This window comes from Dermacentor silvarum, chromosome 3 (genome assembly GCF_013339745.2).
Source record: "Dermacentor silvarum isolate Dsil-2018 chromosome 3, BIME_Dsil_1.4, whole genome shotgun sequence".
Lineage (NCBI taxonomy): Eukaryota > Metazoa > Arthropoda > Arachnida > Ixodida > Ixodidae > Dermacentor > Dermacentor silvarum.
This window is the reverse complement of record NC_051156.1, coordinates 223,289,671-223,317,622: the sequence shown is the minus strand read 5'-3', so window position 1 is coordinate 223,317,622 and position 27,952 is coordinate 223,289,671. Positions and strand designations below refer to the sequence as shown.

General features: G+C 46.9%; 1 protein-coding gene across 1 annotated transcript in view; it reads left to right on the top strand.

Annotated features, from left to right (window-relative positions):
- LOC119445235 (histone-lysine N-methyltransferase PRDM16) overlaps nucleotides 1-27,952 on the top strand; it is an 88,320-nt gene that overhangs the window by 31,631 nt on the left and 28,737 nt on the right. The window contains exon 2 of the mRNA XM_037709558.2: nucleotides 4,233-4,359. Within this exon, the coding sequence (XP_037565486.2) occupies nucleotides 4,233-4,359 (127 nt within the window). The remainder of the gene's footprint in view (nucleotides 1-4,232; nucleotides 4,360-27,952) is intronic.

Genomic DNA, 27,952 nt, shown 5'->3' with positions numbered 1-27,952 from the left:
TTGAAAAAAAAAGAAACACGTAAAGAAGCGAAAAAAAAGTAGTGTTGGAACTCAATCTGTGACAACTAAAAGGCAGATTCTTTTGCGCGTGAAGCAAGATTTTTCGTACAATAATAAATAAACTAAAGCTCTTGTCACATTGAACGTCAGTAAAAGAGCAATCTCATGCACTCATCATAAATACATGGTGTCAACACTTTGTAAGTTATTTGTAGCACGTTATCTATTACGCTCTGTAAATGCACTTGTGTAAATGCAGAGGAAACGTTCGTATGACGTCGGCTATCGCCATCACAACTCAATTTCTCTCAAGAGCTGAGTCTCGCAGTTTCTTTAGACGATTCATGGACCAGAGACAGCCTATAGAAATTGTCTTGACTGTTTCAGTATCAGGTAAAGTACAATTTATTTTCGTGGAAAACATTTGTGGAAAATAATTGCGGAAAACATTTGTGGAAACAAAAACAAATCTGCAAAACGAGGTCTCATAACCAGAGTCTGTATTGATGCTTCCTGTCGGGGATAAATGTAATGCACAAAGCTAAAGATAAGAAAGTAAAACAAATAAATCGACGAAAGCAAGCGAACCATATTGAAACGAGGCACTCACTAGTGATCAGAAGTTTTGAACAATATTAGAGTGAAAATTGTCCCCACCCATATGACCAAAATTATTTTTGATCGTTTCGATTGACGTCATCGTGGCCGCCATAGTGAGGTACTAGCTCGTCGAGACGCTGAGCAAACAATTAACGTGACCGTACGATTTGCGCCGAGCGACAAATAGATAACAGTGATAATCCAATGGGAAATGGTCACGGAAAAACAAATAATGTATGCATGATAATGTCATGCACTGACGTCATTGTGGCCGCCATGTTCGTGTACTGGCACACTGGGAAGCCACGTCTGTGACGTTACGTGACCACCATCTATAGACTTCACAGATAGCTTCGCACTGGCTTCGCATAGCATAAGAGTAAATATCTCCAGAGTACGCGTGAGAATGTCATTGGAACCACACTTGTCTATAGAGGGGTAAATCGGCCGAGTTGGCCGCCATCACTTGCAAAATAAAAAGAAAAAAAGGAAAAGAAAAAAAAAAACACAGGCCAACGACACAATGAGGACACGCATGATCATGCCGCATGCTGGGTCCATGGGCTATATACGAGAAACATATGTGGAACCCAGAAAAGAAAGCCGCGAAAGCCAGCGCAAGGTGCCGCGCGACTAGTCTCGTGGTACTGTTCTCGTGTCTTTTCTTTCTTTTTTTTTTTCGCGCTTTCTTTCAGGTTTCAAAAAAATTTTTATGCAGTACGTATTGAGCAACAGAAAGTTGGAGCGGAAAATTTTCAGGATAGTCTACAGTTTTGTCGTTGACATCTTTGCTCTGAATATATTATTTGAGAAGTTTATTAATTAATATTAACGTATTATGTAATTAGGCGAAATACAAAAACAGAAAATAGTCTGACTTGCTCTGAGCGACGGCAAACAACATTACCTTGGTTCTATCCAGTTACGTGGTTCTCGCACATTTAAAAATTTTGGCGCAAGTTACGCGAGACACATGGTACGCAATGGTTAGAGGGATATAAGGGAAGAAGCAGGGTTTGTAAAGGTAAAAAAAGGTTGCACAACACCTGCCAGTCTCTGACAAGGAAGATATAGAAGCATATAAATCGTAGATAGGAAGTAGGGAAGTAAAGATGAAAGAAAGAACGCGATAACGGGTTACAGGGAATGAAGGAACAGAAACCCAAGGAGGAGGAGGAGGAGAGAAAGAGAGAAAGCAGGGATGTTAACCAGAAATGCGTCTGGTTCGCTACCCTACTCTGGAGGACGGGAAAAAGGGAGTAGAAAGATGATATATATGGCTTGCACTGACGTCATTGTAGCCGCTATGTTGGTGCACCAAACGATAAGCTGGGTCCGTAACGTCACGTGAATGCTTTCAATAAGATGGATTGGACTGAAGTGCTCGTAGTCACCATGTTTGTGCCCCGACACGGTGATAAGGTGGGTGCGTGACGTAACGTGAAAGCTATCAATAGAGAGAGGAAGAGAATAGAGCACGAAAGTAGGAATAGAAGAATACCACCGCAGGTCGCACTAATTACGAAAGCGTACTAAAAAGTAGTATAAAGGCCAAAATAACAAGGCCGCAATAAGCAGGAATTAATTACAGTGTTTCGCCCATATAAGTAGTGTGGCTAGCCTCTAGAACCACGCCTGTTGACGACCACGGAGCTGAGGACGCCATCGTATACACTGGCCTGCCTGTGCAAGCACTTCACGCTGCACGCCGCGCTTTTCGAGTGATGCGCGTTCACGCAGCGCAGGAACCAGTCTGCGGGTGGGCAGCAGCCCTGGTCGGCGCAGGAATCGTCGCCGCCATGAGATACATGCGCGACGCTCTTATCGACAGGCGAGTCGTCCGGCTGGCCGCTGGCCAAGCGCTTCCGCGTTCGCATGGTTTCCTCCTCCCGAGGGTGGGGCGGGCTGCCAAGGCACATGTGGGCACCGGCCGCCGCCAGAACGGTGTCATCAATTAGCGGCACCGCGGCTGTTTAGCGTTATAGGGCTAGGAGGGCAATGTTACGAAACACATTGTATACAAAAAAGAAAGGGAGTGATTCATTATTGCTCTCGCTTATCGCTATTTCGCTACGTTGTTTCCTTTGGTTCAAATTAGTAAGCAGAGGCTCGTGCCCCTTGAAACCTTTGGAATGATAAGAGGTTCATTTCAGAGGCCGTCTCATTGCGAACGAACGGAAAACATCTCGGCAAAGTAGGTGGGGCTAAGGCGACGTTGCGTTTCGAGAAAGGACATTTTATGCGAGCCTCGGGGATGTGGATATGTAGTTGTGGGCGTGTGGTTAAAGAACCGCGCGGATAGCGCTGTTTACATGGAGGAAAGAAACAAAATAGGAGAGGACCTGACGTCACATTTTTGAAGCCGGAAGTGCAGCCATGTTGGTGTGTCATCTCCCTTTGCGTCTCCAATCAGCTCGCTGAAGCAGATGACGTCAGTTTTGAACTTTCATTGCCACGAGCCGCCGGAAGTGTGCGCTGCTGACGCGCGTCAGAACAAAACCTACGAAACTTCTGTAATAGCTTTCGTGAAGCAGACGAGCCACTGTGTTTTTCCGTAGCACGTTGAAGAAGACAACGAAGACCCGCGCAGTGATTACGTGAGTGCCTCGGTTGCTGGCTGGCACTCACAGTCACAGACCCAAAACACAACTTTCAAGCTTACACACGTCCCTCCAAGTTCAGCTTGTCTCGCTTACGGAATGTGCTTCGAGGAAGACCGGGGCCGAAAATTCTTCTCACTTTTCGGAGACCGAGAGCAGCAGCGAGAGTTTCACGGGCGCGGTTGCTACGGCAACGAGGATGTTTGGAACACCACTCCCAGTGCTCCGTTGCGAAAGACAGCACGTGACTTTCCGCCACCATCTCTCCTACACATCCGGTCTGACTGGGGCCTCTCCTATGCTTTCCTTCCTCCATGGCTGGTTATGATGTGGCGGGGTGGCTTGAAAAAATGTGTTTGAAAAAACATCACAGCAATTCACGAAAAAAAGAAAAAAAACGAGATTTGTTTTCGAAGCTCCAACCCAGAAGTTCTTAATCTCTGTTATCTCAGTTAGGTAGATAATTATTTAATCGGCATCACGACGAACATTGTGACATGGGGGATGCAATGATCACTATACAGAAGAAATCTGCCTCTATAGAACATTGTATGGTGGTGCAACTCCCATCACATGCGTGCTTCGCCAGCTCTGTAGCTTAAGAACGCTTTGAATTCATGGAGTGAGTGCTTCCAATTCTCAATTCTGCACTAGTCTAAAACGAGGACTGTTGACAGACGCGATGCAGTATAGGCGCCATTTAGCTGTCGTCTCTTGTCAAGGCGAAATTTCCGCATTCAAAATAATTTCATGCGAGATAGCATACCGCCAGATTCTAGGAGAGCCGACTCTTTGTTTTGAATTGGCTTCGAGTCCGAGTTCTCAACCATCAGCAGCACCGTCTAAATCCTAAGCGCCAGCGCGTGGTCAGAAGGGTCTTCTTCGTCGGCTTCTTTCTCAGTCACCGCGGCCTGTTACAGCGGGTGGCAATATATATACATATAGCGTGCCATGTATGACACGCCGGTACTATTACACGGTTGACGGAGCGCCTTGGCTGAACTGTAGTAGACACTGGGTGACATGACGCAGGCGCGGACCGCACCGTATCGGAGGAGGACCTCCAGGAGACGACCAGCGTGGAGTCCGGGGGCGAGGCGAGGCCTGAGGCCGGATTCCGATGCCCCGTGTGCGGGGCGCGGTTCAGCGACAGAGCGCGGTGAGTGGCCTTCGCTCTATTCTTGTCAAGCGGCAGAATTTCGAGCAGCGTGGCACAGGGCAGAGCGCTCTGTTCTGTGACTCTTTCCTTCGTCATGTATCACGCTGTTCAAAGTTCTGCCGCTTGGCAAGATGTACCAACCAGCACAAGTTAAAACGCGCGGTTATCGCTCTACTGTTCACCTGGGCACGGCATCAGGCGCGCAGCTGTTCCTGCGACCATCCCATTCACACGCTAGAGAGCTAAATGAGGGAGCTTGCAAAGCCCTCCGCAATGAGCGCTGGGGCGACATAGGAACACTTAATAGCTGGTTGATGTCACTGATTTTTTTTAATTTTTTTCTTTCTTTTTTTGCTATTTCAGCATGGCATAAACATCGCCGCACTGAAGTTCGAGGTCGCGTGTTCGAATCAAGGTCAAGGCGGGTACATTCTAATAGGCGCTGCACGCAGAGACGCTCGTTAAGTTAGGTTTAGGTAGACATTGAAGAAACCCACTTGGTTATTCTTAATTCCGGCACCACGACGACCTCCACAATCCGCACTGCAGAAATTGGACGTAAATTTTTTTTCTCGATAGTTTTGTAGGCAGCGCCGATCACTGCAAATGCGGGGAACTTAGAAACCAATTCTGCGCAAATTTTTTCATTGTCTTCAACCGATCTTCTTATCAGAACACCCGAAACAGTAACGCATGCATATGGGTAATACTTACTGCCTACTGAAATTTATTGCTGAGAGCCATAGCCTATATCAATCGCCTTCGATTTTTGAAGAGAAACAAAACAAAACAAGCTGTAGTTTTCGAATTATAATGTAACAACTCTCAGGCTCGATTTTTTTTCTTTTTCCTGAAGGGGCGCTTCAACCGTGTTGCGTGGACAAAACGCCAACTAATGATCGGCTATTCAAGCAAAAGCGAGGAGACGGTGGCATTCTATCGTGTTGCCACGAAATTAGCGGGACTAAAGAAAACCCTCATTACACATGAACCATATTTGCTTCCAAACCAGAGCTACAGTGACAATAACGCAGCACTTGTTAAATTTCCATTTTCGAAACTTACATTTCGAAACTACTGTGAACTCGCGTGCTAAGACCCCGTGTACACGTCATCGAGTGTACAGGATGTCACACAAAGCCGTAGCCGACGGAGAACACACTCAGCTGGCTTGCGAAGACGTGTTTTGCATTGAAATCGCTTTATACAAATGCGTTGTGCAAATTAGTATACGACCAGCTTGTAGTTTACACACAAAACAGAGGATCTACCGCTTTATCACAAATATACACAAATACATGCCTCCTTTTACTCCATCTTTCTTCTGCAAAGAGATATACTATATATATTCTCAATCCTCTGACAGCCCACTTCGCTCCTGTTCATGCGATTACCTGAAGAACCGAACGTGCGTTACTTGCGCGACAAATCGCGGATGTCCAGGTGGCTAATTAAAAATATTCAGTGACACTTTATTGTGCACATTAGGGCACATGTGTTTCAATTGCGAAATTTGCGCCGAGAAGTGGTAAACCCCTGTCTGCTTAGCTGAAATCATATGACTGCTGTCACTGTAGGGATATCCGTCCCCAAATTTTGCTAAATTTAAAAGGCTGTTACAGTTGTGGTCCTGAATTTCTTGTCGCACGCTTTTGGTAAACCGTCACCTGGAACGCCAATGTATTTCGTAGCACACCTTAACGCGGCTATATCCAACGTGGTGCTACTCTTACAATTCCTGCTAAGCAAACACGACTTCACCACTGCTGGGCTTCAATTTCTCAATTTCATCATTTGCCCTAATATGAATCATTCAAAAGGTAACTACTGAATATTTTTGCGAATTAGCAGCTCACCTGAAAAAGCCGGACTGTGCTACGTGAGGCATGGGATTATAAAAAGGCAGTAAAAAACTGTTTTGAAAAAAAAATGCGGTATAATTGTTTCCCCCTCGCATGTCTAAATTAAGAATAGCTAATTATCCCTCGGCTTCCATAGCCCTCAGTGACTACTGGATTCTGTTGTCGTTCTCGCTTCCTGGAAAGGAGTCTTTTCCTGTGGCGATTGCCAGCCTTAGTCTGCCTCCAGTCGGCTTAGAACTTTCTTTGGAATAACGGTAATAATAAGCAGTAATTTCTTCTGACGCTTCTCAATAATTACCGTAAACAGTTGTTAAAAAAGTGAGAGAGAGAGAAAAAAAAGAGACACAACGCTGGACCATTAATAGTGGTTGCTGTTCCATCGCTTGACTTTTACAACTGCTTACTTTTCATGGCTTAGTTATCACCCTTTTCTATGATTACCTTCTTGGCAACAAGGAAGTTGTTGCTATGACAACGCTCTGCGTAGTAAGAAGTCTAGCGGACAAGCAGCATCCACTGTGCTTCAGCGACTTTTTTTTTCTTTTTTTTCTTTTTTTTAGTGGCTTCAGACCATGTATTTATATGGTAGACATGGTTAGTGCGCCCTTCTAGTTAATTGTAGCACAATTGGACATCATTGTTCACTAGACGGGCACGTATTTTTGCTTCTATTAAAATAGCTTCCAAGTTTTATTACCTTGGAGTCGGCATCATGGCACCACTATAGAATAAGCTTTGTTCACGACGTTGCCACTGACACTATCAACCACAGAATCCAGCTTTGCGAAACAGTGATACTATGATACTAAGTGAAAAAAAAAAACGCTTTCACTTGCAACTCTTTATCGATATTACCATAGTGTTTATGACAACGCCTAAAGTATTGGTGAAATGTCTAGTTAATATCCACACAGTTACCGGAAACAGCCATCGGAAATTTTGTGACTTAACCATATTGTGCTGCGCCATATGGATAAATGGACTAAGTCGAAATGTTTGAGATCTGGAAGACCGCGAATGGGATACTCATGCAAGAAACAGATAACATTACGTTCGTGAAAATCACCATGCCCTTCGACAAGCCACGCCGGGTGCCTATTGAGCCTTCATTTAAACAGCAGTCACGCTTCGGCAGCTAGCGATCTGCTTGTAGAATCAGACTCTAATGACATGTTAAAGAGGAAAACGAAGTGCTTGCTCGCGTGCAGAATTTAAAAATCACCCACACGCAGATTAAAAAAGAAAAGAAAAGAAAAAAGAAAAATGAAGGAGACCGCAAGTGGCGTCGCGTATTGCGTGGTCTCGATCGAGGGGAGGAGCGTGAAGGGTTGTCCCCGCCTAAGTTCGAAATTTCTTCGGGGACGTTGGACGATGTAGACCTTGAAATATTAAGCGGCTACTCCTTCAACATATAAGCGCGCTCATGAAGCGTTCCGTGGGACTGCTCTTCGAGCAAAGCTGGGGCCAAAAAATCAAACTGTTGTGGCGGCTCATTCTTTATCAATTTAGCTGCTAGAGTTCCTCTTCTGCTACGAAACCCCTTTTACGCAAGAATATAGAGGGACAGATCGGCCGTGTCATGCTACGAGTTCCGTGGTGCTATTCTGGACATTATCAAATTACGCCACGTTGCAAAATTTGCCATCTTGCCACTTCTGACTAAACAACAGGGCGGCTACGGCCTTTCCGATTGGCTCAAAACGCAAACGCGGCGGAATTTGACAATTTGCCACAACACAAACCGAAGAGACATTGGGTGTATACGTCGTCTCTTTCTCGGTAACGTCGTCAGATCTTGCAGTAAATAACGAACATACCGCGGGCCTTTGCGCCTGTCGCGGCATCTATTCCAACGTAATGTGAGGAATCGAATCCGACTACTTATAGGCTCATCCAAACTCCCCCGTTTACAGCCTGCCGCCGTCGCTGGCGCTCGTTGGAGGCCGCCGGGCGCACCTTTCGTGGGCACGCCGAGCTGTGGAGTGCCTGCGCTGACACAGCATAACTGGGTCGCACGCGCGCCCGATGTGCCCGAGTATAAACGAGCCTTTAAGACGTCAGCAGCAGAGGATTTACGCGCCCCAAGATTCAGCAGCCACTTATAGTAAAGAAGAAAAGAAAAGTTAGATTAAATTCTGGTGTTTATTAATGCACGAATTGCCACGCGACTGACCGCTCGAGGCACTTTGCGTGTATTCGCGGGCTCCTTTCACGCTCGGAAAAACACTTTTATGTAGTACGTGTTGAGCAACAGAAAGCTGTATCGGGAGTTGTTCGTGTTGCTCTACAATTTTCTCATTGGCATACTTTTCATCTAATTATAATATTTGCGAAGTTGAATAATTAATCAAGACTAATTATGTAATTAGGTGGAGTGCAAGAAATAATATGAGTATCTCCAAGCGACTGCAAACAACATTAATTACCTTGGTTCTGTCCAGCTACGTGGCATTTGCATATTTTTAAATCTTGGTGCATGATAGTCTGGACACCCTGTATACTTGACGTCTAACATAGTAACTTTTGTTGCTACGTATCTTCTTTTTTATTGTTTTTTTTTATTACTATGTTGCTATGGTAAGCAATGTTTAAGCTCTGAGCTTATCTTTGCCATCCGTTTGTGCCAAGTTAAAGGGACCGTGGGCCTCGCTAAGCTGTTTTGTGGCGTTTAGTCCACGCCCTCAACATCTGTATTCTTCGGATTGCGATGCTCGAATTTGATTTTAAAGAGATTTGATTTGATTTGATTTAATTTGATCTTGAAAACCATGATATGATTTTGAGGCACGGTGTAGTGGGCAACTCCAGGGTTGATTTTGACCACCTGGGGTTCTTTATCGTGCACCCTATGCACGGTACGTGGACATTTCTAAGAGAGAAGTTTACTCTGAATGACCTTCTAATATTCCGGATTTGCGGTTCGAGTCTCAATCGCGTCCGTTTGCAACCATTGCAACAACTATCGGCGGATACTTGGCTAACCCGACGTTCAGTGCATTTCAGTTTAATACAGTTCAGGACAACTAATTTACTCTCATAACCTCCTGAACTTACATGACCATGGAAACCTCTTCAGCCTCTTGAGTGCACTGTGCGAAGAAGTAGAGTGTCCCTCTCTAGAGTCCTCAGGCCTCGAAGGAAAGCGGTGATTGTTTTCTCTGATACGAGTCAACCGCCACAGTCTGGCTGCCCCAAATGGGAAACCACCGTGATTAAAAGTGCAGGCCTATCGTCTCAACGTGCCTTTTCGTGCAGCGTCGAGTGCCTGCCAATTACGAGCCGAAGCAGATTCTCCGCGATCGCTTGCGTGCATCGGCCAAAATTGACGCTGCGTTGACAACGTTTTCGATGCGTGCTGCAGGCGTGAAATAACGAAAGTAGGAAATGGATATCATCGTGACACTGCCAAACACCGCCGCTGGGAGCGTGAAGCGGTCAACTTTCGCGTTTGGCAACTTTTGCGAAAACTTTTACATTCGGCAAAGAAACCGTTGGCAACTTTGATAACGCGAAGCAGCCAGCACAGGATCGGCTCCTGCTTCCTGACAGTCGAGAACTGGACAGTGCCGGGAAGAGAAAGTTGAGCGAGACGAACTTAGGGCGGGGGGGAGTTCAACATTTAAGTCGGCAATATATTAACACAGTATATTGGCGACTTCGATGGAGCGACGCAGTTAATATATTAAAACAAGCTTTCTATAGGCAGCAACAACTTTCGCGACGTGCCAAGCAAATTATTACCTTCAAGGCTCCTGTATGCGTAATATGCCGGCCACAACGTCAAGTAGAAATGACGTCCACGTATATAGTTACGCCCCGTATAGCAAAGAGCAGACAGGATGATCTCTGTCATGTAGCAGCGATCGTAGACTGCGGAAATACATTTCACGTTCTGAAAAGACATCGCGCGTACAAGATTGGCTGCAAGCTTTTTTTCTAGGTGTCGCAAGTGCCTCCGGCAGTGTTTTGCTTGAAATAGAAAAACATAATTTGGAGACTGGGGCGAGAAAGAACGATATCTTACTACGACCGCTGCGTTCAAGCAAGAACCTCGTGGACTATTCAAGTATGCGACTCGCGAATTGTTAAAACCGCATAGTACTATTTCCATTCACTGTCGTGTAAGGAATACCTCGAGCTAATATGATCGAAAAAAGAGAAAGAAATTCTTGGATTTTACGTGCCACAACCATAATCCGATTCGATTGTGAAGCACACCATGGTGGGAGACTCCGAATTTCTTTTAACGATCTGGGATTCTTTAAGGTGCACCTTAATGTGCGTATTCGAGTGGTGCTACATTTTGCTCCTGTCGAAAAGCAGCCGCTGCGACCGGGATCGAACCCACGACCTCGCGCCAGCAGCGCAACGTAAGCTACTGCAGTGGGTAAATTTGATGTGAATGCTAAGCTACTAGGGAGCCCGCACTCGCTCGAGCAACGCTGCTTCATTGTTTTTTTTTTTAATCTGATTGCCGTTGTTGGCATCTCGCGACCTCTTCATGAGAGTAAATTGTTCAGTAAAAAATATGTTTCATGGACCCAGTTTGGAAATAGATCCCGCATTTTGAAGAAAATGCGTGATCCTGCTATTTGAGTCGATAAAAAGGAAGGAAAAGAAAAAGTACATTAAATGATGAATAGATTCAAAGAGCGAAATACAAAAGTTATCCGCAAAATGACAAAAAAATAAGCAAAGATAAAGGGAACTATTTTCTCTCTCCGTCACGGCTGCTACATCTAATTACGCTTCCCTCAGACATGTTTCCTTCGGAGAGTTCCTCATTTATTCCGCCGAGTCAGTCACATACTCACTCGTACTCCTCAACTCCTTCCTCAGTTTCACGATGCCGAACTGTTCTTCGACATTGCCTTACCACTTATCTTTAGGCCAACCTAGTTAAAAACCGAAGAAGAAAATTGAAACATTCGCTTAGCTGAAATGACACGAAAATAATCATTACATTTCTCTTCAGTTCAATGAAGAAAAGTAAGAGCGTGGACGACTCCTCCAGACAAACTCCCTTGGTGCCAACGTTTACAGGCAATATCGGCGCCGTTCGGGAACAGCATTAAGACTTTTTCCGGCAGTTCGTTTTCAGCGTGACGTTCACGCCGCGTATAGCGCCCGAAAGCGATCGATAACGCGTGGCCGGCTGCCCTCCGGAGCTGTATCCGAGCCGTCAGCGGTTGACGTGGGGCCATGCCACCCACCGGAGGTGGCCCCGGCAAAGAATAACCTCGCCGGGGCCGCCGTTGTGGCCTATGGCCGCAGCCATCTGCACGCGCGCGTTACAGTAACGGACACGCCGGAGTCGCAGCTGATGACGGCCGGGTTGCGCCCCGCGCTGGGCGCCGGTGCGTGACCACAACCAGAGGCCGCGACCACTCCACACGCCGGTCGCCCCGGCTGCAGGTGCGCGGGCCACGGTGGCGACCCCCGCGATGAAAGAGGAGGAGGAGGTGTCTTTCTCTCTCTCTGCTCGCCTCTCGTCGGAGCTCAGCGCCGCGCAATTGTACGCGCACGCTTAGCCAACCGAGGCGACTTCGTGGCTTCGGTCGCAACTGCCGGGTCAGACCGGTGTCTGATCGACACCTCCTCGCCGCCGCACTTTGGACAGAGGAGAAGCCGGCCGGAGAGTCGAACCAGAGCGCTGCTCCTTCCGGTTTTCGGTTTTGCGAATCCGGGTAAACGATCGCGTGCAGCCGGCTACTTGCAGACTAAACCTCTTCATTTATGATATAATATTCATTTGCTTCATTTCCTTTAGGGATGGCAGTTTGGTTCCGGTTCGACTAACCACTGATAAATGAAAAAAAATTACATCATCTTCCCGTAGGGGAACCCTGAGTAGCATGCGAAGCAGCCATGGGGTCGACTCAAGGTAGTTTTATCAGCTGTATAAACTTGGACATGCAGCAGTACCAGCGACGCGCAGAACTGTTGTCGACGCCGTCGGCGTTTTGCCCGCGTTCGCACCGAACGCGCGCGACGTTGGTGACTGTTGCCGGTGCCTCTGAGGGCGCCTACCGTCGCGCCTCTAACCTAAGCTGCTTCGCATTTTCGCGCGCGGAGCCGCAGGTGTTGCCATTCGTTGCGCAATCCGGAGAGGAGAGGAGGAATGCCGAGAGGAGAGGATATGAGACAAGGAGAGGAGAGGGAGGAGGTAGGAGAGGAGATGAGACAAGGAGAGGAGGTGAAGGAGGATGCGCATGCGCAGTAGGGGTGTGGACGCCGCACGGCGGAGGGAGGGAGGAGAGTGACATAGCCCCGACCATAAGCTGCTTCGCATCTAAAACGGAAAAAGGGAAGGAACTCGCTCAAAGCATGTCATACGTTTCATCAGAACATGAATCCAGCAAAATAAGGTTAGCTTCTTTTTTTTTAACGCGGCGAAATCTCATTTAGAATTAGTAGACTATAAGAATGAATGGAAGTTTGCTTCAGGACACACTTCAAAGATACGAATCACCATGTGGAGACGAATGTAGTAAAGAGCATGTCCTTGTGCGTCCGCAGAGAGTGTACATTTTGCTGCTTAAAATTGCTGATTGATTGATTGATTGATTGATTGTAATATTAATATTTTTTTCGCGCCCAGCGTGCATATATTTTATCATCAACGTAACAACTAGTGCAGATATTTGGCAGGCCTTGTGACAAGCTTTGTGTCAAGTATTAAATTTGTTTAAGTAGAAGTAAGCGTTTACATTTATTGAGCAGCACTATGAATAGCTCTACTCAGATAAGGCGTCCACTTTATTACCTTACATTTAGGGTCATGTCGTCACGTACGTTATTTTTACATGTAATCGTAACAGCGAAAAACAAAGAACATGACACAGTCAATATTCGTAACGTGAAAGTGGTGTCATCAACTCCCGTAACGACACCGATGTCATTATCTATATCAGCGCATTTGACGGCGAATTGGACCTATAACAAAGGTCCTCTCCGAGTGAGTCACCAGTGTTTACTTAGGCTGCCTTGTCCAAATAGTAGAAATGACCTAACACGTTCGAAGACATAGAAACAAGCCACCGGGTATGATGGACTTGGCGTCACAAACCAGGCACATTAGAATAAGTAGTCGCAAAATCCTTTTTACGCTCGTCTTATTCTTGGCCTGACACTGGCGAACAAGCGAATGTTGTGGGAACACGCGTGACTCGCATTATAAGCACCACAACGGAGGTCTTCAGGCGCAGCTAGCTCTAAGCATTTCTTCGCTTCTCCAGCCGTCGAGACGCACTCGCCTCGCATCGCGTGATAACCCGCGCCGTTTAATTGCTACCGCCCGAAGGTGACGACCATCGAGCTTGCCGATCGAGGACGAGACTGCAGCCGTACGTGCTGGTCGCTGCTTCTATTCGATGGCCTTCGGACACGGTAGCTAATGCTTAAAGCTATAACGGCGTGCTCATTCAACTTACGATATGATACACCCTGTCTATAAACGGGATGTAAACGTATGTACATTTATATGAAAGACGTTACGAATTATACAGCGCCCTCAGAAGCTACGGGACTGGTTTCACACAAACGGATAACCTGGTAAACAGAAGTGGACCTTTGATCAAGCAGGCAATTTGGGTGAATTGATAGATTTTGTCGAATATTTTAGTGATGAGAGATAAGGACAGAAGTGACAGCACGGGCGAAATACACCTATAACTCCCTTCCCGACTACTTACGGAGCACGGACACCGCCCACTTTATCTAAATCCTAATATCTGTTATCTAACACTTTGCGAACGCGAGATGGGACCAATACATACTAAGAAATGTAGCTCCACAGCGCTCTCACTCGTCCTCGCCTTACCTCAACTCATGTCTCTCTATCAATTTTCTTTTTCGCCTGGGGCTCTAATGGAAAATGTTCATCATTAGCACCTACACAGAACCACCGCGGAACAGTTGACATTTGGCATTCCTCTTATATTCTTCGTGTCGCGTGTTTTCTTTTTCAACTGTGGTCAAGCTTGCACGCAGTTCAGATGCCGACGCGCAGTGTTACGAATTCTAGGGAAGGCAAATCGCCAGGCGTCGGCAAAGTTGTCTGTTTATAACCAGAGAGTCCTTCCGCCATCTATTCCTCCTGCTGCGCATTTGGCGGCTCTAGATCACTCGCCGTTTTCTCGCATTGGAATGCGCGGATTTCGTTTAGTTGCACAGCGAAAACCCCTACTTGTTTGAAATAGTAGCCAGCGCGGTCCATGGTGCTCTGTGCACTGTAATGTAATGTCAAGATATTCACCCAGCCAGAACCGTAGGAAACGTCCACCATCCAGGAACGCTGGGCTGTCAACGCTGATGGGAACGTTAACTGACCAGCAGTGAAGATAAGCAAGGGATACGCTTAGAGTGGTGATTAAAAAAATTCAAGGGGAACTTAGTTATCCCTACGCGGATGAATGTGAAAGCACTGCGACCACCGCGCGATGCCTATGCTCTTTCAGTCATTGAGTAACTACGTGACCGAAACGTTTTGACGTATCGTGCAATTGCGACAACCAACGGTGTTCGTCACAAGGTGCGCACAACGCAAAGGCGTTGGTTCGACTCCCATCAAAGGTCCAAGGTTGTACTCCCAGCAAAGGTCGTTAGTTCGAGTGCCCTAATTAACTATACCTTAATTAACTATTCCATAATTACCTTCGCCATCGAGAGAAGGATAATGTTATCTGATGACGCGGAACTATAGTATACGCTCGTATTCCCTTCGGAAGCTGACAAAGATCTGGGCCCGTATTAATAAAAACGTTCTCGCGCTAAAACTGTTCGTAAGATCATATTCCAGTCAATCGCGAGGTTGGATTAGCGAAGGCAAGCGGCCAATGGCGAAGAGCACTTACGAACAAAAAGCTTAGGGAATTCAACCCTGGATCTATAACTAGACGTTAACGGAAGTGCCCAGGGTATAGGGCAAAGTTCCTGTTACTTAAATTGCCTCTCATTCGCTTGTTCGCCCCCTTATTTCGGGAAGTTACTGCAAGTGGGTGTTCCTTCAACAAACCCTTACCGTCCAAGAACAGTGGGAGTGTCGGGCCACGGAATGTGGGGGAGACTCTCGCAATGAATGCGGTTTCCCAGAGTTCTCGTACGCCCCTGTAATTGATTACGCGTTCACCGTGTTATAGAGCGCTGAATTTGTCGTTGAAGCGTAGAAGCGCTGGTTTAACACCAGCGTTCGACCAAAAAATATTCGACTAGCACTTCCGACTGAACAGCGCACAGAGTGCCCCCTTATTCAGGAGTAGGCAATTCTTTTCTTTCCGTCGCTCTCCTTTAGCGCATTCGTTACCCTGGTGCGGTAACGGCCTTCCATTGGAATGCTCTCACTTGCGTGCGCACCGTACACATGGCGAGACGAAAGCGCGCTCGCCGCAGCGCAGCAGGCGTGGTTCTCTCTAAAAACGCGCCGGTTCCTCGGCGTTTCGTGCGCGGCGCCTACAGCCGCGTCCATCACTCACCGGGCAGTGCGCCGCGAACCGACAAAGGCAACTCGCGCCGCGCGATGCAGCCGCTCCCACTTTCTCGGCGCAAGCACAGAAACTTTGCAGCCTGATGCAACGCCGTCACTGCGCTTTACTAAATGGGCGACCACGTGACCACCAGCGGGGAGAGGAGGGGGAGTTAGCGCGTTGCGTGGGTAACGAAGGCTGCGTAAATAAGGCCAGCGCAGGAAGCCAGCGGCTACCGCGGAATCGACGTGCAGTTAGCTAAGAGCGAGGAATTGAGAAAAGTTGCTCTTAGGCCGGCGCCATGTCGCGAGACAGTTTGACTGTTCGCTGTAATTCCCACAAGCTGGAATGAAAAACTCATCTGTAGATCTTGAGGCACTGCATGATCATAATGGCAGATACACGGATACGATCTTGGTGCAAAAGTGCTTTCAAATTTGCTGAAATGGTATATTTGCCAGTAATTTCTGGCACAGAACTGCCTATAACCTCAATCTTCTAGTACGGAAGGTATACCAGAATTTATTTTTAGTACGTAGAAAAGCGCTCGCAGTTCGTGAATGTTCATAAAGTGCCATTTCGAACTTCCACTGTTTTCCGCCTGGTAGTTTGACTTTAGCTTTCGTGTTATGTGCTTATCAGAGCAGAGGTGTATATATAGCCGACGCCGACAGCTGCGAGCGTCTCCGTGAGATACATATAAATTAGTAACTGTCGATGCTGTCTGCATCTGTTACTCTGCCCTGCGTTCTAGCGCTGTACAAAGTCGCAGCTCTTGTGTTAAGAAATACTCAAATTCAAGAAACAGCGGTGCTTACCACGAATAAGCATGCAGTGCAGAAATGCGGCGCTCACCACCATGACCTCAGACCTTTTTTGATGTGCCCGATCCTTCCCCTGAAAGAAAAAAAAATCCAGTCAAGCAGCTTGGCCTTTTTTTTTTCATATTAATTTACAGGAATATAAGCCGTTTGTTCTCGCGGGGTCAAAGCGACCAGCAGATCCCGATGTGGTCGTTTTGTTGCTTACCAATCGATATTTACACGCTGTAGTTCCTGCGGCGATCCAGCGACTTCCGAGAGGTCAACTCGGTTTGAAGCAAAGCTGTGCCGCACGGCCCCTCATCTTGAGAGGCGCGATGATATACCGCACATACCGCACCCAACAAGCTTATCAACCGCGGTGCGTTTACGGAGCACAGCTAACGCGAATGGCAGTCGGTGTCCCGAACAGTCAAGGCGAGGCAGTGATGAGATAACACACACACACACACTCCTGGGGTTCCAGTTTCTAAGGAACAGTGCTTAGACGAAGCACGCTGAAAAGAGCGATGCACACATTGCGCGATTTGAACGATATGCAACACCAACCGGCCCGTGTTTCTACCCTACTGAAGTACTAGTGTTCCTTCCCACCGTAAGGTTACCAAACGCACGTAGGCCACTTAGCCACTGAGCACTGCAGTGCCGCTGGCTTCACTTTTCCCTTCCCCCATGAAATTGACGGGCCCTCGACGACATCGCACCCGGACACAAACGATGGGCTGCCACCCACTATACCGAGTGTCCCAGCTGACGTTAGCGAAGCTGCTAAAAAAAAATAGAAAATAACAATGCAAGATACGATTATAAGACCTATGGTGTTCGGTAGTCAGCGGTATAACGACTGAACACCATAGCTCTTAAAATCTCATCTTGCACCATGATTTTTTTTACCAGCTGGGACACTTATACGCATATGTATAGCTACGTTTACATGAACTTGACCTACCCAAGGGGAATGTCCTTTGATTGCACCCATACACGATACGGAAAACTGGAGGCGTTTTGTCAAACTGATATTATTTTGAGAAAAAATTACGACAGAACTGATCTCATGATGGCTATAGACGATAATGCGGTTATCATTTGAGCTATGCACGGACACATCGTATTTCAAAAGTCACGTTTATTTGGCATTTCCAGTGGTCATTCTTCGGCTATACGCGACACACTCCGGTATCGTCCCACTTTACCCTATGGTACGGTAAGGTCGCGTAGGCTTGTAGGGATGAAGGTCGGTCGTTGGGTTCATGGGTTCAAACGCCAGCAAGACAGGCTGAGCGAGCGTCGAGGCGTGATCGGTCAACCCGGTTTGAACGATTCACAGTTAGACAGCTGATTCGTTCCACCCGCTTGGCAAGATGCATGTCAGCGCTGTCGGTTCCTGCTGGGTTCGCTCGACTTCTGACTCGACCCACACGCGTCGAGCTCGTAAAAAAAAATTTAAAAGAAAGCAACGCTTTTTTTTTCAAATCACGAAGAAAATATCAAAGAAGGAAGCAAAATTACAACAGGAATAAGATCACAACACTAGTGCTTCGAGCCGCACTGTTCTATTTGCGAATAAACTCACAAGTCGAAAGTCGGCGATCCAGTTTTCAAGCTCTATTGCAATAGGTAAAAGGTGAAGACGCAAAAAGTTTGCCTTCACCGCGCTAGCTGTTATACCATGATACCATGTCATCGAAATATACCAATAATAAACTCTGGTCGATTGGAATCGAACGTGCCTTGCAAAATTGCTGTAAGGATTCGCGCGATATGATTGGCACTTTGGTAACGAACAAAAACTCCAGCGTATGGCTGGAACTTATCAACTTCTAGGTTTTTATGCACTGCTGAAGTGCATTTTTTTTTTGTGTGTGTGTGTGGAAAGAGAAGAAAAGAACATAGTATAATATGGCAGTTTTTTGTAACATATCTTTTCGATTTAGTTTTCTGCAAACTTATTTTCTGTGATGTCACCAAAATAATCTGTTGATTATTCTTTCTTAATATTACCGAATAAAGTTTTTTAACAGTTTATCCCATTAAGGGCATAACTTTTACTCCCCTCATGACTACAGATTGACTACAGACTACAGACGCATGACTACAGACGCATTGAAAGAGCCAGGCCAGCTCGTTTTATTTACTGTATTGGTGCTATAATAATAAAATCGGGAAGCAGCTGTCAAGTAATCGATTACTTTAATACATTCGCGAGGCAGTAAATAGTAACCGTAATCGATCACATTTTTGAAAAAAACTAATGATAATTGCAATCGATTACTTTCTTTCTGTAACGTGTACAAGTCTGACTAAAATCAACAAAAATATGCCATTGATCTTAAACAAAAAAAAAGTAAATTTTCAATACGATAATTCCTGTTTCTTCCATTGAAAGTAATTTTATGTAGCAAATATCACAATTTTTTTTTCAATGGTTTCTTGTTCAAGTTTATTTTTTACAGTGTAGAACCATGAAGGAAACTGCACTTCATAAGCTGCCCGCGTGTGTATTACTCGAAAAACATATTCTAAATGTATGGCCAGCGCATATTCTTCGCCATAGTCCAGTCTATAGGTGTTTTGCAGAGAAATAACTTATTTGCTAAACTTGCTAGTCAAACTCGGATATTTATATAGCCAACGGTGCAAAGCAATAGAGATCATCATCGCCGTCGTCGTCAAAAAGAACAATGTGGCTACGTAGCTTTGTAGCTTCTTTGTTACAGTCGGGTGGATGAGAATTTCCCTTTCATTTTAGAGCAGTTCAACTCGTAAGAAAGAAAAGGTCTACTCTTTCCCATCCTCCCAACCCCCGACAATCGAGATTGACCGATAAATTGTTTCCTGATCGGGCATCTTGGTTATGAGTGGTGATTTAACATGTCGTCGGAACCTTTCGTCGAACTGAATTTCCTCCCCCCCCCCCCCAAAAAAAAAAAAAAAGACATGGCTGTCGAAGTGATTTTCTTCTCTTTTTTTTTTCCGGGCTAAGTTATGGAAGACAAAGAAGGAGCCGCGTTGGGAACGGCTCTACCAAATTCCCGTGTCACAGTTCACGGTGTTCCACTGCGTAACGGCATGTTTGAGATCCACAATAGGCCCCTGTATATTAGGCCACACATGGCAGGTTCTTCGGCACTACCTTGAGCATGTCGAGAAATGCCAGACCACTTTAGCTGAACCATGGTGCTACCACTGCTCACACCGTCGAACATTTCCCTAAAGATAGGCCATCTCGAACAGCAGACCACGCCTCCTATGGTGTCATTCAACGCGATTACCAAGCAGCTCTGCACTTGCACTGCCGTCAACGTTCGTACGTACAGCAGCAGTACTGAGCGCACGTGTTAGCGCACGTGGATAGCCATTGCGGTTACGGCAGGGGACGACGTCGGCATTCCTTCACCGTCGCCGCTTAGCGCCGGAGAAGCAGCAGCATCACCAAAGGCGTCTTTTTTGCAGACTCAATTCAATCGCAGCTCGGTAGCACTTTCTCGCCGGCGACACACGGCCGCACAATGGCCGGAGGGAAAGAGAAAAAAAAGCGCAACGGTCGTGTGTTTATGAGGCGCTTCCGCACCATAGCGGCAGCCATCGCGCGTTTCTTCTGTCACGCCTGAGGAGTTTAAGGCCGACCTAGCGGCTCCGCGGTCCGTCCGTCCAGCGAGAAAAGAAGAGCGAGAGAAAGGAAAGCGAAGACCGAAAAGCCAAGTCCGCGAGGGGAGCGGCCACGCCACCGCACGAGAAGGGGAAAGTTGCAACGCGTGCGCACGCACGCACAGAACCAGAGAGCGTAGGAAAGACGACGTTTCGGCTCTCGATAGCGCGCGCCCAGAGCCGCGCTCTGCTGGGCGGCGCCCCGAGGGCTGAGAGGAGGAGGAGCGGCGGGGCGCGCGAAAGCAGGTCGCCTCACTTTCTTCTCGTCCGTCATTAGAGAGCAGCGCGGAAAAAACGGCTGGGCCGCTGCGCGGCTCCTGTCACACGCGGATGCGCCGCTGCTCGGATACGACGACGACGACCGCCGGCCGCCGCTGCTGCTGCTGCTGCTCCGGGCCACCGCTCACCCTCCTCATCCCGGGTGAGTGCGACTCTCCTCCGGGGCCCGGACCGCGGGTGCCACCACCGCGCTCCGCTTCCGGGCCACTTCTGCAGCCACCGTCACATCGGCGATCCACCGAAGGGACCGCAGCATCCCGCTTTTCTTTTTTTTTTGGTGGATCCCTATGGGTTGACGCGTTGCTCCTTCGTATCTTCTTGCGCCAGAGGCCACGGGTGGCCACCGGTACTCCGCATCCCTGTCGCAGCGCGAGACGCCTCTGGTTCCGGAGATCACGGATCAACTTCTGCGGCGCTCAGCGAGCGTAACGTCAACGCTCCATCGATAGCATCGACCCAGTGTTTTCTTCGGGGGACACAGCCATCGGCTAGTGGTGGTGTCGGTTTCCAGCGGACTCCCTGTTCGCACTTTCTTCGATTTCCTTCGCAGTAGAGACCACGGGTATTCACCGTGGACAAACGCCGCTTCGGAGGAGGTGCGCGGCTGCACTGTGATTCCGGTGATTACCTGCCACGCATTATAGAGCGATTATCTCGTCGGTGCTTCATCGATACCTTCATCGTTCTGTTAGTGTTGTTGTTTTCCATGATTTCCGGTTCATCCGTCATTTCATAATGTTTGGTTAGCTGCTGGCCGGTGGTCACCGCCGACGCACTGATCCCTTGAAAACGCGCAACGGCTCTGGTTCGGCATATCTAGTCCCCTCGGCAGCACCCAGCAGTCGTCACATCGGCGCCGCATCATCAGCCTCTTCCTTTCTTGTTTGCCCGTTACCGTTGAATTCCGATTCAACAATGGTTTGCTCAACTCTCCTCGTAGCCACGCGCTCCCACCGCGGGCAACGGTAAGCTTACGCGTAAATGCAAAACAGCTTTGCCTTCAACGACAGCGTCCGGCTGTTATTGCATAGATGCTTCGTGAATGATATCCTGCTATGTTTATTATCTCTATGGTTTTCAGTCAACTCCGGTTCATCCTTCATTTTACCGTCATTATAGGTCCAATTTTCTAACGGTTTATTTCGTATTCTCTTTTCCTTTCCTCATTGGCTCGGACGCTGTTGCACCGCTGTTACAGCGGGAACAGACACGTGACAGATGGTACGTGATAAGAAAATAAAAATTAAAAATGAGATGTAACGCTGCAAAATACGAGATCAGGCCTCGCATCACACATTTGGCAGCCAAAGAACGCGAGTGTGCCGATCCTGGAGAAAGACATCCGCTGCGACGATGGTTTAATTTCGGCGACAGTTACATCCGCACTGCGTCCACCAGCCTCGTGTTCGCGCTTTCGACCAGCTCCGCTCCATCCCTCATTTTTCCCGAGGCGAAAATGCGCCGGAATGGGCCGCTTACATCTATTTCCGCTTCGTGCGCCCAACGATCAGATCTGCAACGTCATATTTAGGTGCTGCTCCCGATAACATCATCGTTTTACGGCTTCGTGTAACAGCACCGCCCACCAACCACAGTCTTTCGTTTCGAGCCTTCCACCTGCCCAGATCGGTTCTCCAGTATAATTTCACCTGGCTACAGTTCGCCGTTGTGGTTAACTATTAGCTGTGACGATTAAGTAATAATGCACTTATTGCTGGTGTGGGCCACTGCTACTACATATAATAATATTCTATACATGCTCTGTCCCGTAAGGACAGGATTGAATGAATGCACGATAACCTTCTTTTACTTGTGGGTATTTGTTCTCACTTCGTGTGTTCTTGTTAACATTTGTTCGGCTGAAACAATTATGCTCAATGAAACGAAGTTCAAGCACAGAAACAGAACACTTATTTCAGCGAGCTAATCACGCTCTCTGCAAGAATTCTGCAACATATATACCTGCGCGAACTCATCCACTGCAGTTATGATTAGCTCAACAGCGTTCGTTCCGGCTTGCGTCCACGAGGATATTGCTTCCTGTGGCGATGAATATTCTGCAGCACCGATCAAAAGTGTCTACTCGGCGATGTTTGTTACATTATTTGGAACATAATCACGCTGAGGCGAAGTGTGGCTCTATACGATATTATTTGCACATTGCCAAGTTTTTAACGCAGAAGCGTTTTATGGCCGAGCCTCTCAGAAACTTGGTGTCGAAATATGTAACTGAACTTAGGCGATCGCTTGGACACACGTGGGACGTTGTGCTGTGATATTGCGGCGTAAACGACGAGACACTGCGCTGCAGTGATGACTGGGACGCATGATGTGAATTGCAGCGCGAGCCAAATCTGAACACTTAAAAACGTTTTATTGCGATTAACTTCAACATTTCTTAGTTTGTGAACAGCAAATTGCTGGCTAGAGATAACCACCTTAACGTATGTCTAATCGCAGAAACTGCACAACGTGCGGTCTTACTATTTTCTTTTCTGCTTGTTTCTATATTGACAGTTCACGCAACTTTGAGAAAAGTGCTTTATTGAAGGAATGCTGTCATATCACATCGTATTATTGCCGTTTCGTTATCAGACAATTTATTGTTTGTGGGGAAGCAGGCTAGACAATAGTTTCCGATATTTGCAATTTCATCCTACTAAATCAATCAATCAATCAATCAATCAATCAATCAATCAATCAATCAATTGGGCAATGATCACAATGTATTCAACATGCCGAGCTTCATTAGCGCAGCTTAAATAGCTGCGCGGATGAAGGGTCCAAGTATGAGGTATTCAATTTTCTACTGCCTTTATAATTCTAATTCACAACACTTGCCGTCGATGCATGTAATTTAGCACATTAACCTATCACTATTTTGACCAACCAACTGAAGGGGACGTGCATGTCATGGTTATAACACACACACAAAAAATGCAAAATAAAGCATGTTTGTGAAATCGGTTTTATAAAGCTGCTTTCCCTGCCGATATCTCTCATCCAACGTATACATGATTATATGAATCACAAATGAATAATTTTTGGTTAAATCCGGCGAATAGTACAGAAATAACTTAGGAAAGACAAAAAGTTGATTGCGTCCAGAAGTTGCGGCTTGGCTGTGATGAAAGGAGCACGAAGTCGAGGGCTCCGCATAAATTTGATGAATGAATTATTTATTTATTAAGGGGTTGATCGCTTGATTGTTTGATTGATTGATTGATTGATTAATTAATTCATTCATTCATTCATTTGTTGGCCGATCCGTTTCAACGTCCCAAAACAACACGAGGGCTATGAGAGGTCATCGGAGGGCTGTCGTTTAAATTTGATGACTCGGTTTTCTTTGATATGCACCCAAAGCTCAGTATACGTGTGCTTTTGCATTCCGCCCCCATCGGAATGTGGCTGCCGCCGCCCGGAGTCGCACCAGCGACGTCATGCTCAAGAGCGGAATGCCACAGCCCCACCTCTGCTCCGCTACGGCGGTTTTCAGATAAATCCCGACCACCTCGATTTCCATAGAGCGTGTGTAGGTCCGAGCACACCGGCGTTGCTGCCTTTTTTTCCCCGCCCGAACACCGTTCAGCGCAAGGGGAAAACATGCGCGCATCATCAGCAGCGCCACAGGACAACCAGCGAGGCGGCAGCATGCGAACGCTATCGCTCCGAGGCTGGGCCCTGTTTCTTGCCGCGCAAGACGACAGTTGGTCACTGGGCCGCCGAAGCCCATCTATCCGCCTCCTCCCTTCCTGGACGCAGCAGCGGTCGTTCGCACTTCTCTCATGGGCGGGCATGGCAGCGAGTGCCCAAGCAGTTTTGCTCTCATCTCATTGACCGTGTTTTTCCTCGAGCGTTAACGGAACGTCGAACAGAGCTCGAAGCGCTGCTGCTTTCAGGAAGGGGGCCCTAATCACTCTTTTCCGTACCCATTTGTCGGAGCATGCGAGAGCATTTAATTGTACGACCGGGACGCACTCCGGCAATTACACTCGCAGAACGCTTCGGTCTTCCCAATTTCGCGGGACGCGCGGATTGAAAAGATCAAGTCGGCATTAACAAGCTGCACCCGACGGTGGATTATATAAAGAAGATCGGACTCGTGTCGGTAGCCGATCGCTCAAAGCTGGTGGCTAAAGTGACAGGGGTGTAGCAGTGTTTTGTCTCGTTTCTTCTCGCCAATTATCGGATATAAATCAATGGCCATTTGAGTCGGACATCTTCGTGAACACCAAGAACGCCGGCACGAATGTTCTAGCGAGAAGCTCATCCTTACCTTACGTGGATATAGCAACACACGCGCAACAAACGAATTCACGCGGTTGGGGCAGCGTCATGTCAGAGTTGCGGCGTTTTCTGTCAATCTTTTTCAAGCGTTACGATAACTGATTATCAGAGCTCGCAATGGAATTGAGTTAGCACAGACAGAGCGAGCACGACGTAATATCAGGTTTCCGTGAAAGGGTATGCGCTACTGTTTTCCGCATCCTTTCGCGAAAAAGGCTGACAGTGACTGACAGTGATCAATTTTAGTCCTGTACTCAATGGCAAGTTCACCCTTGAGTAGTTACTGAGTCAATTGCTCTTATCTCGCTCTCACTCTGGCGTGCGTGCACAGACACACAAACACATGCACACACACGCACACACAAACACAACGCACAAATTTATTCTTCGTGGTTTAGCATTTTGTTGATGCATCAGCACAGCCGGATAATAATCGGGAAGCTTAATTTCGTGAGTAAACGCGATGTTTCCCATTACATCATCATCATCATCAGCCTATTTTATGTCCACTGCAGGACGAAGGCCTCTCCCTGCGTTCTCCAATTACCCCTGTCTTGCGCTAGCGTATTCCAGCTTCCGCCTGCAAATTTCCTAACTTCATCATCCCATCTGGTTTTCTGCCGACCTCGACTGCGCTTCCCTTCTCTTGGTATCCATTCTGTAACCCTAATGGTCCACCGGTTATCCATCCTACGCATTACATGGCCTGCCCAGCTCCATTTCTTCCGCTTAATGCATATAGCTTCCCTTTCTTCCGCTTCCCCTTATATAGTAGTTATAATTACAGGCCTCCTCTGTATCTGCTACAGACGGATATGGAAGTTATTCCATATCGCGACATGCAAATTTTTACCTTTAGATGTAATCGTAGGAAAACATAAAAAATTGCCTATGGGTTCCATCGTGAGTATATCACAGGTCGAGCTCTGTAGTGGACGTTATCACATGAAAATTGAATACGCCATACTCCTTAGATTTTTTTAGCACACCTATAGCATCATGTCTTTATCACCATAGCAGTTGTTTGTATCACCTCTGAATGTATGCCACCATTTTCTAAATAATTGGTACAATAATTGTATACCTTAGGCGTTTTATATCATCAATGTTCCCTGTACGGAACGCGTATATACAACTGAACTTTTTATCAGTTTGTGAAGCTTTAAAAAACTTAAACGCGTATAGTTAGGGACAAGCGAAATCGGCGACGTGTGGTTGTCCTCATAGGTCAACTTTTCATAAGCGGTCGAGTTATTACATTCAAATATTCTTGTTTCGACGCGACTGCGATGCTATAGACAGCGAAGTAACGTTTCCTCATGCTTGGCTTTTTTTTTATTATTAAGTAGAGGTTGGTGCCTTTAATGACGCCTTTAATGGCACCGATAACTCGTATTCGCATGGCAAACAAAAGTAAGAGCACGAGAACATCGAGACAGTCAAATATTACAAGTGTTTGCGAAGTTCTGCACAAGAGTAAAGGACGTCACAGAAGATTGTAAAAGAACACTAAGAGACATGCATAAAGCACGCTTAAAGTTCGTGGTGCCATTGATATACTTTCCGTAAAAGCGCTCGTGCCAGTCGTCCGCATGAAGCAGAAATGAGAAGCAAACTCTTTTAAAAATTGAGAATGTCAACTATACTAAAGTATTTTTAACAATGTATTATTTATCTATTCTTGCGTCCGAAATCCTCTACGTTGTCCAGGCAGAAATCGAAGCGAAGAGCTCCGGATTTATTTCAACCACGTGCGCTAACTTAAGGTTTGCTGAAATCTCACGGCACAGTGTTTCTTTTCTTTTTGTCTTTATTTTTCTCTCTCCTTATTTGTCTGTCTGCATTTTTCTTTCTTTTGCGTTTTCTTTGCATTCAACTTAAAGGAAAAGCGACCATCGCCGACGAGAAATGAACTCGCGGCTTCGATAGACAGCAGCCAAACTCGATAACCACGGAACCTACTGCAGCGTGATAATTTCAAATGTAAACAAGTGTCCGTGTCAGACCAGCCCACAAGAATGTGTCGAAGTGACGGCTCCAACTGATGGAGGCCGACAAACTTTGGCTTGTCTGTTTCACACGTCAGGGGTTGAGGATAGCAGGTCACTCTGCCGAAGTAGCCAACGCTCGTAGAAGAAAACAAAAAAACAATGACGAGAGTATGAATGCGCGTCACAAGAGAACAGTTTCCGTGACTGCGTTGCGTATTGCCGTGAGCGCGCAGGAAATCCGGGTTGCGCGGACACTGCGCGGTGGAGACGCTTCACTGCGGAGGAGCGGCCCTCGCGTCGTCGCGCCATCTGCAGGCAGGCCTTAGGGAGTCGCGTCCGCGTCGTCAAGGTGTATGCGCATCCTCTTCGACGCATGACTTTCACTTTCGCAAATCCGGTTCATCAGACCCTAATACTGCACACGAGTGAGCGGGAGCGGTAGAGGACCGCGCGTCGCTTCAACCAAATATACTGTAGCAGCTGTGGAAGCTTCCCGCGAATGGTGCGCGCTTCGGGAGGGTAACAGATGTGCCGTTATGTCGCAGCGCGATTGCGTAATTATGCGGGCCCAGGTAGCACTACAACCATTCTTTTTTTTCTTTCCTCATTCATGCATTCATTTTTGACGGTCCAGTTGGCTTATTTCAGTTGATCCAGTTTAATTTTCTATACGCTTTCTTTGTTTCTTGATTGCTTGCTTTTTCATTTTCGACATTGATTTGTGTAACACATGAAAGGCTCCGGCTCGTTGTGTATAAACGGGCATCCACTGAGCCTTCGAAGGTTTTGTTTCCATCCTCTCAGTGCCCTCCGAAACTAGATGACGTAAAAACAGCACTGGTGAATCGCCCCAACCTCCGTTAGTCACGTCCGCTTGCTCTAGTTTAGTCAACGATTACGCGCTGTGTGAGATGCAACCGAAAGTGATGGAGAGAGGATGCCGCCCTGTTTCGAAGGTTTCGTCGGGGAGTTCCGAGAAATGAAAAAAAAAAACGAAGGAAGGAAAAATAAAGAAATCAGTGAGAGTGCAAAGGAAGCCAGAACGAAAAGAAATAGTAACCTCTTAACAAATTCGCTGGGTCCCAAAAGTGTACCTTGTAATTGTACAACTTATATACGTTAAATAAACTTTCACACTTTCACAATCCAAGAGAAAGCCAGATAAATTCGTCTAACGCAGTTCTAACATTATTTTCCACTGACCGTATTTCTCGGGGGCGCGAGATTGTTGGGCGCGA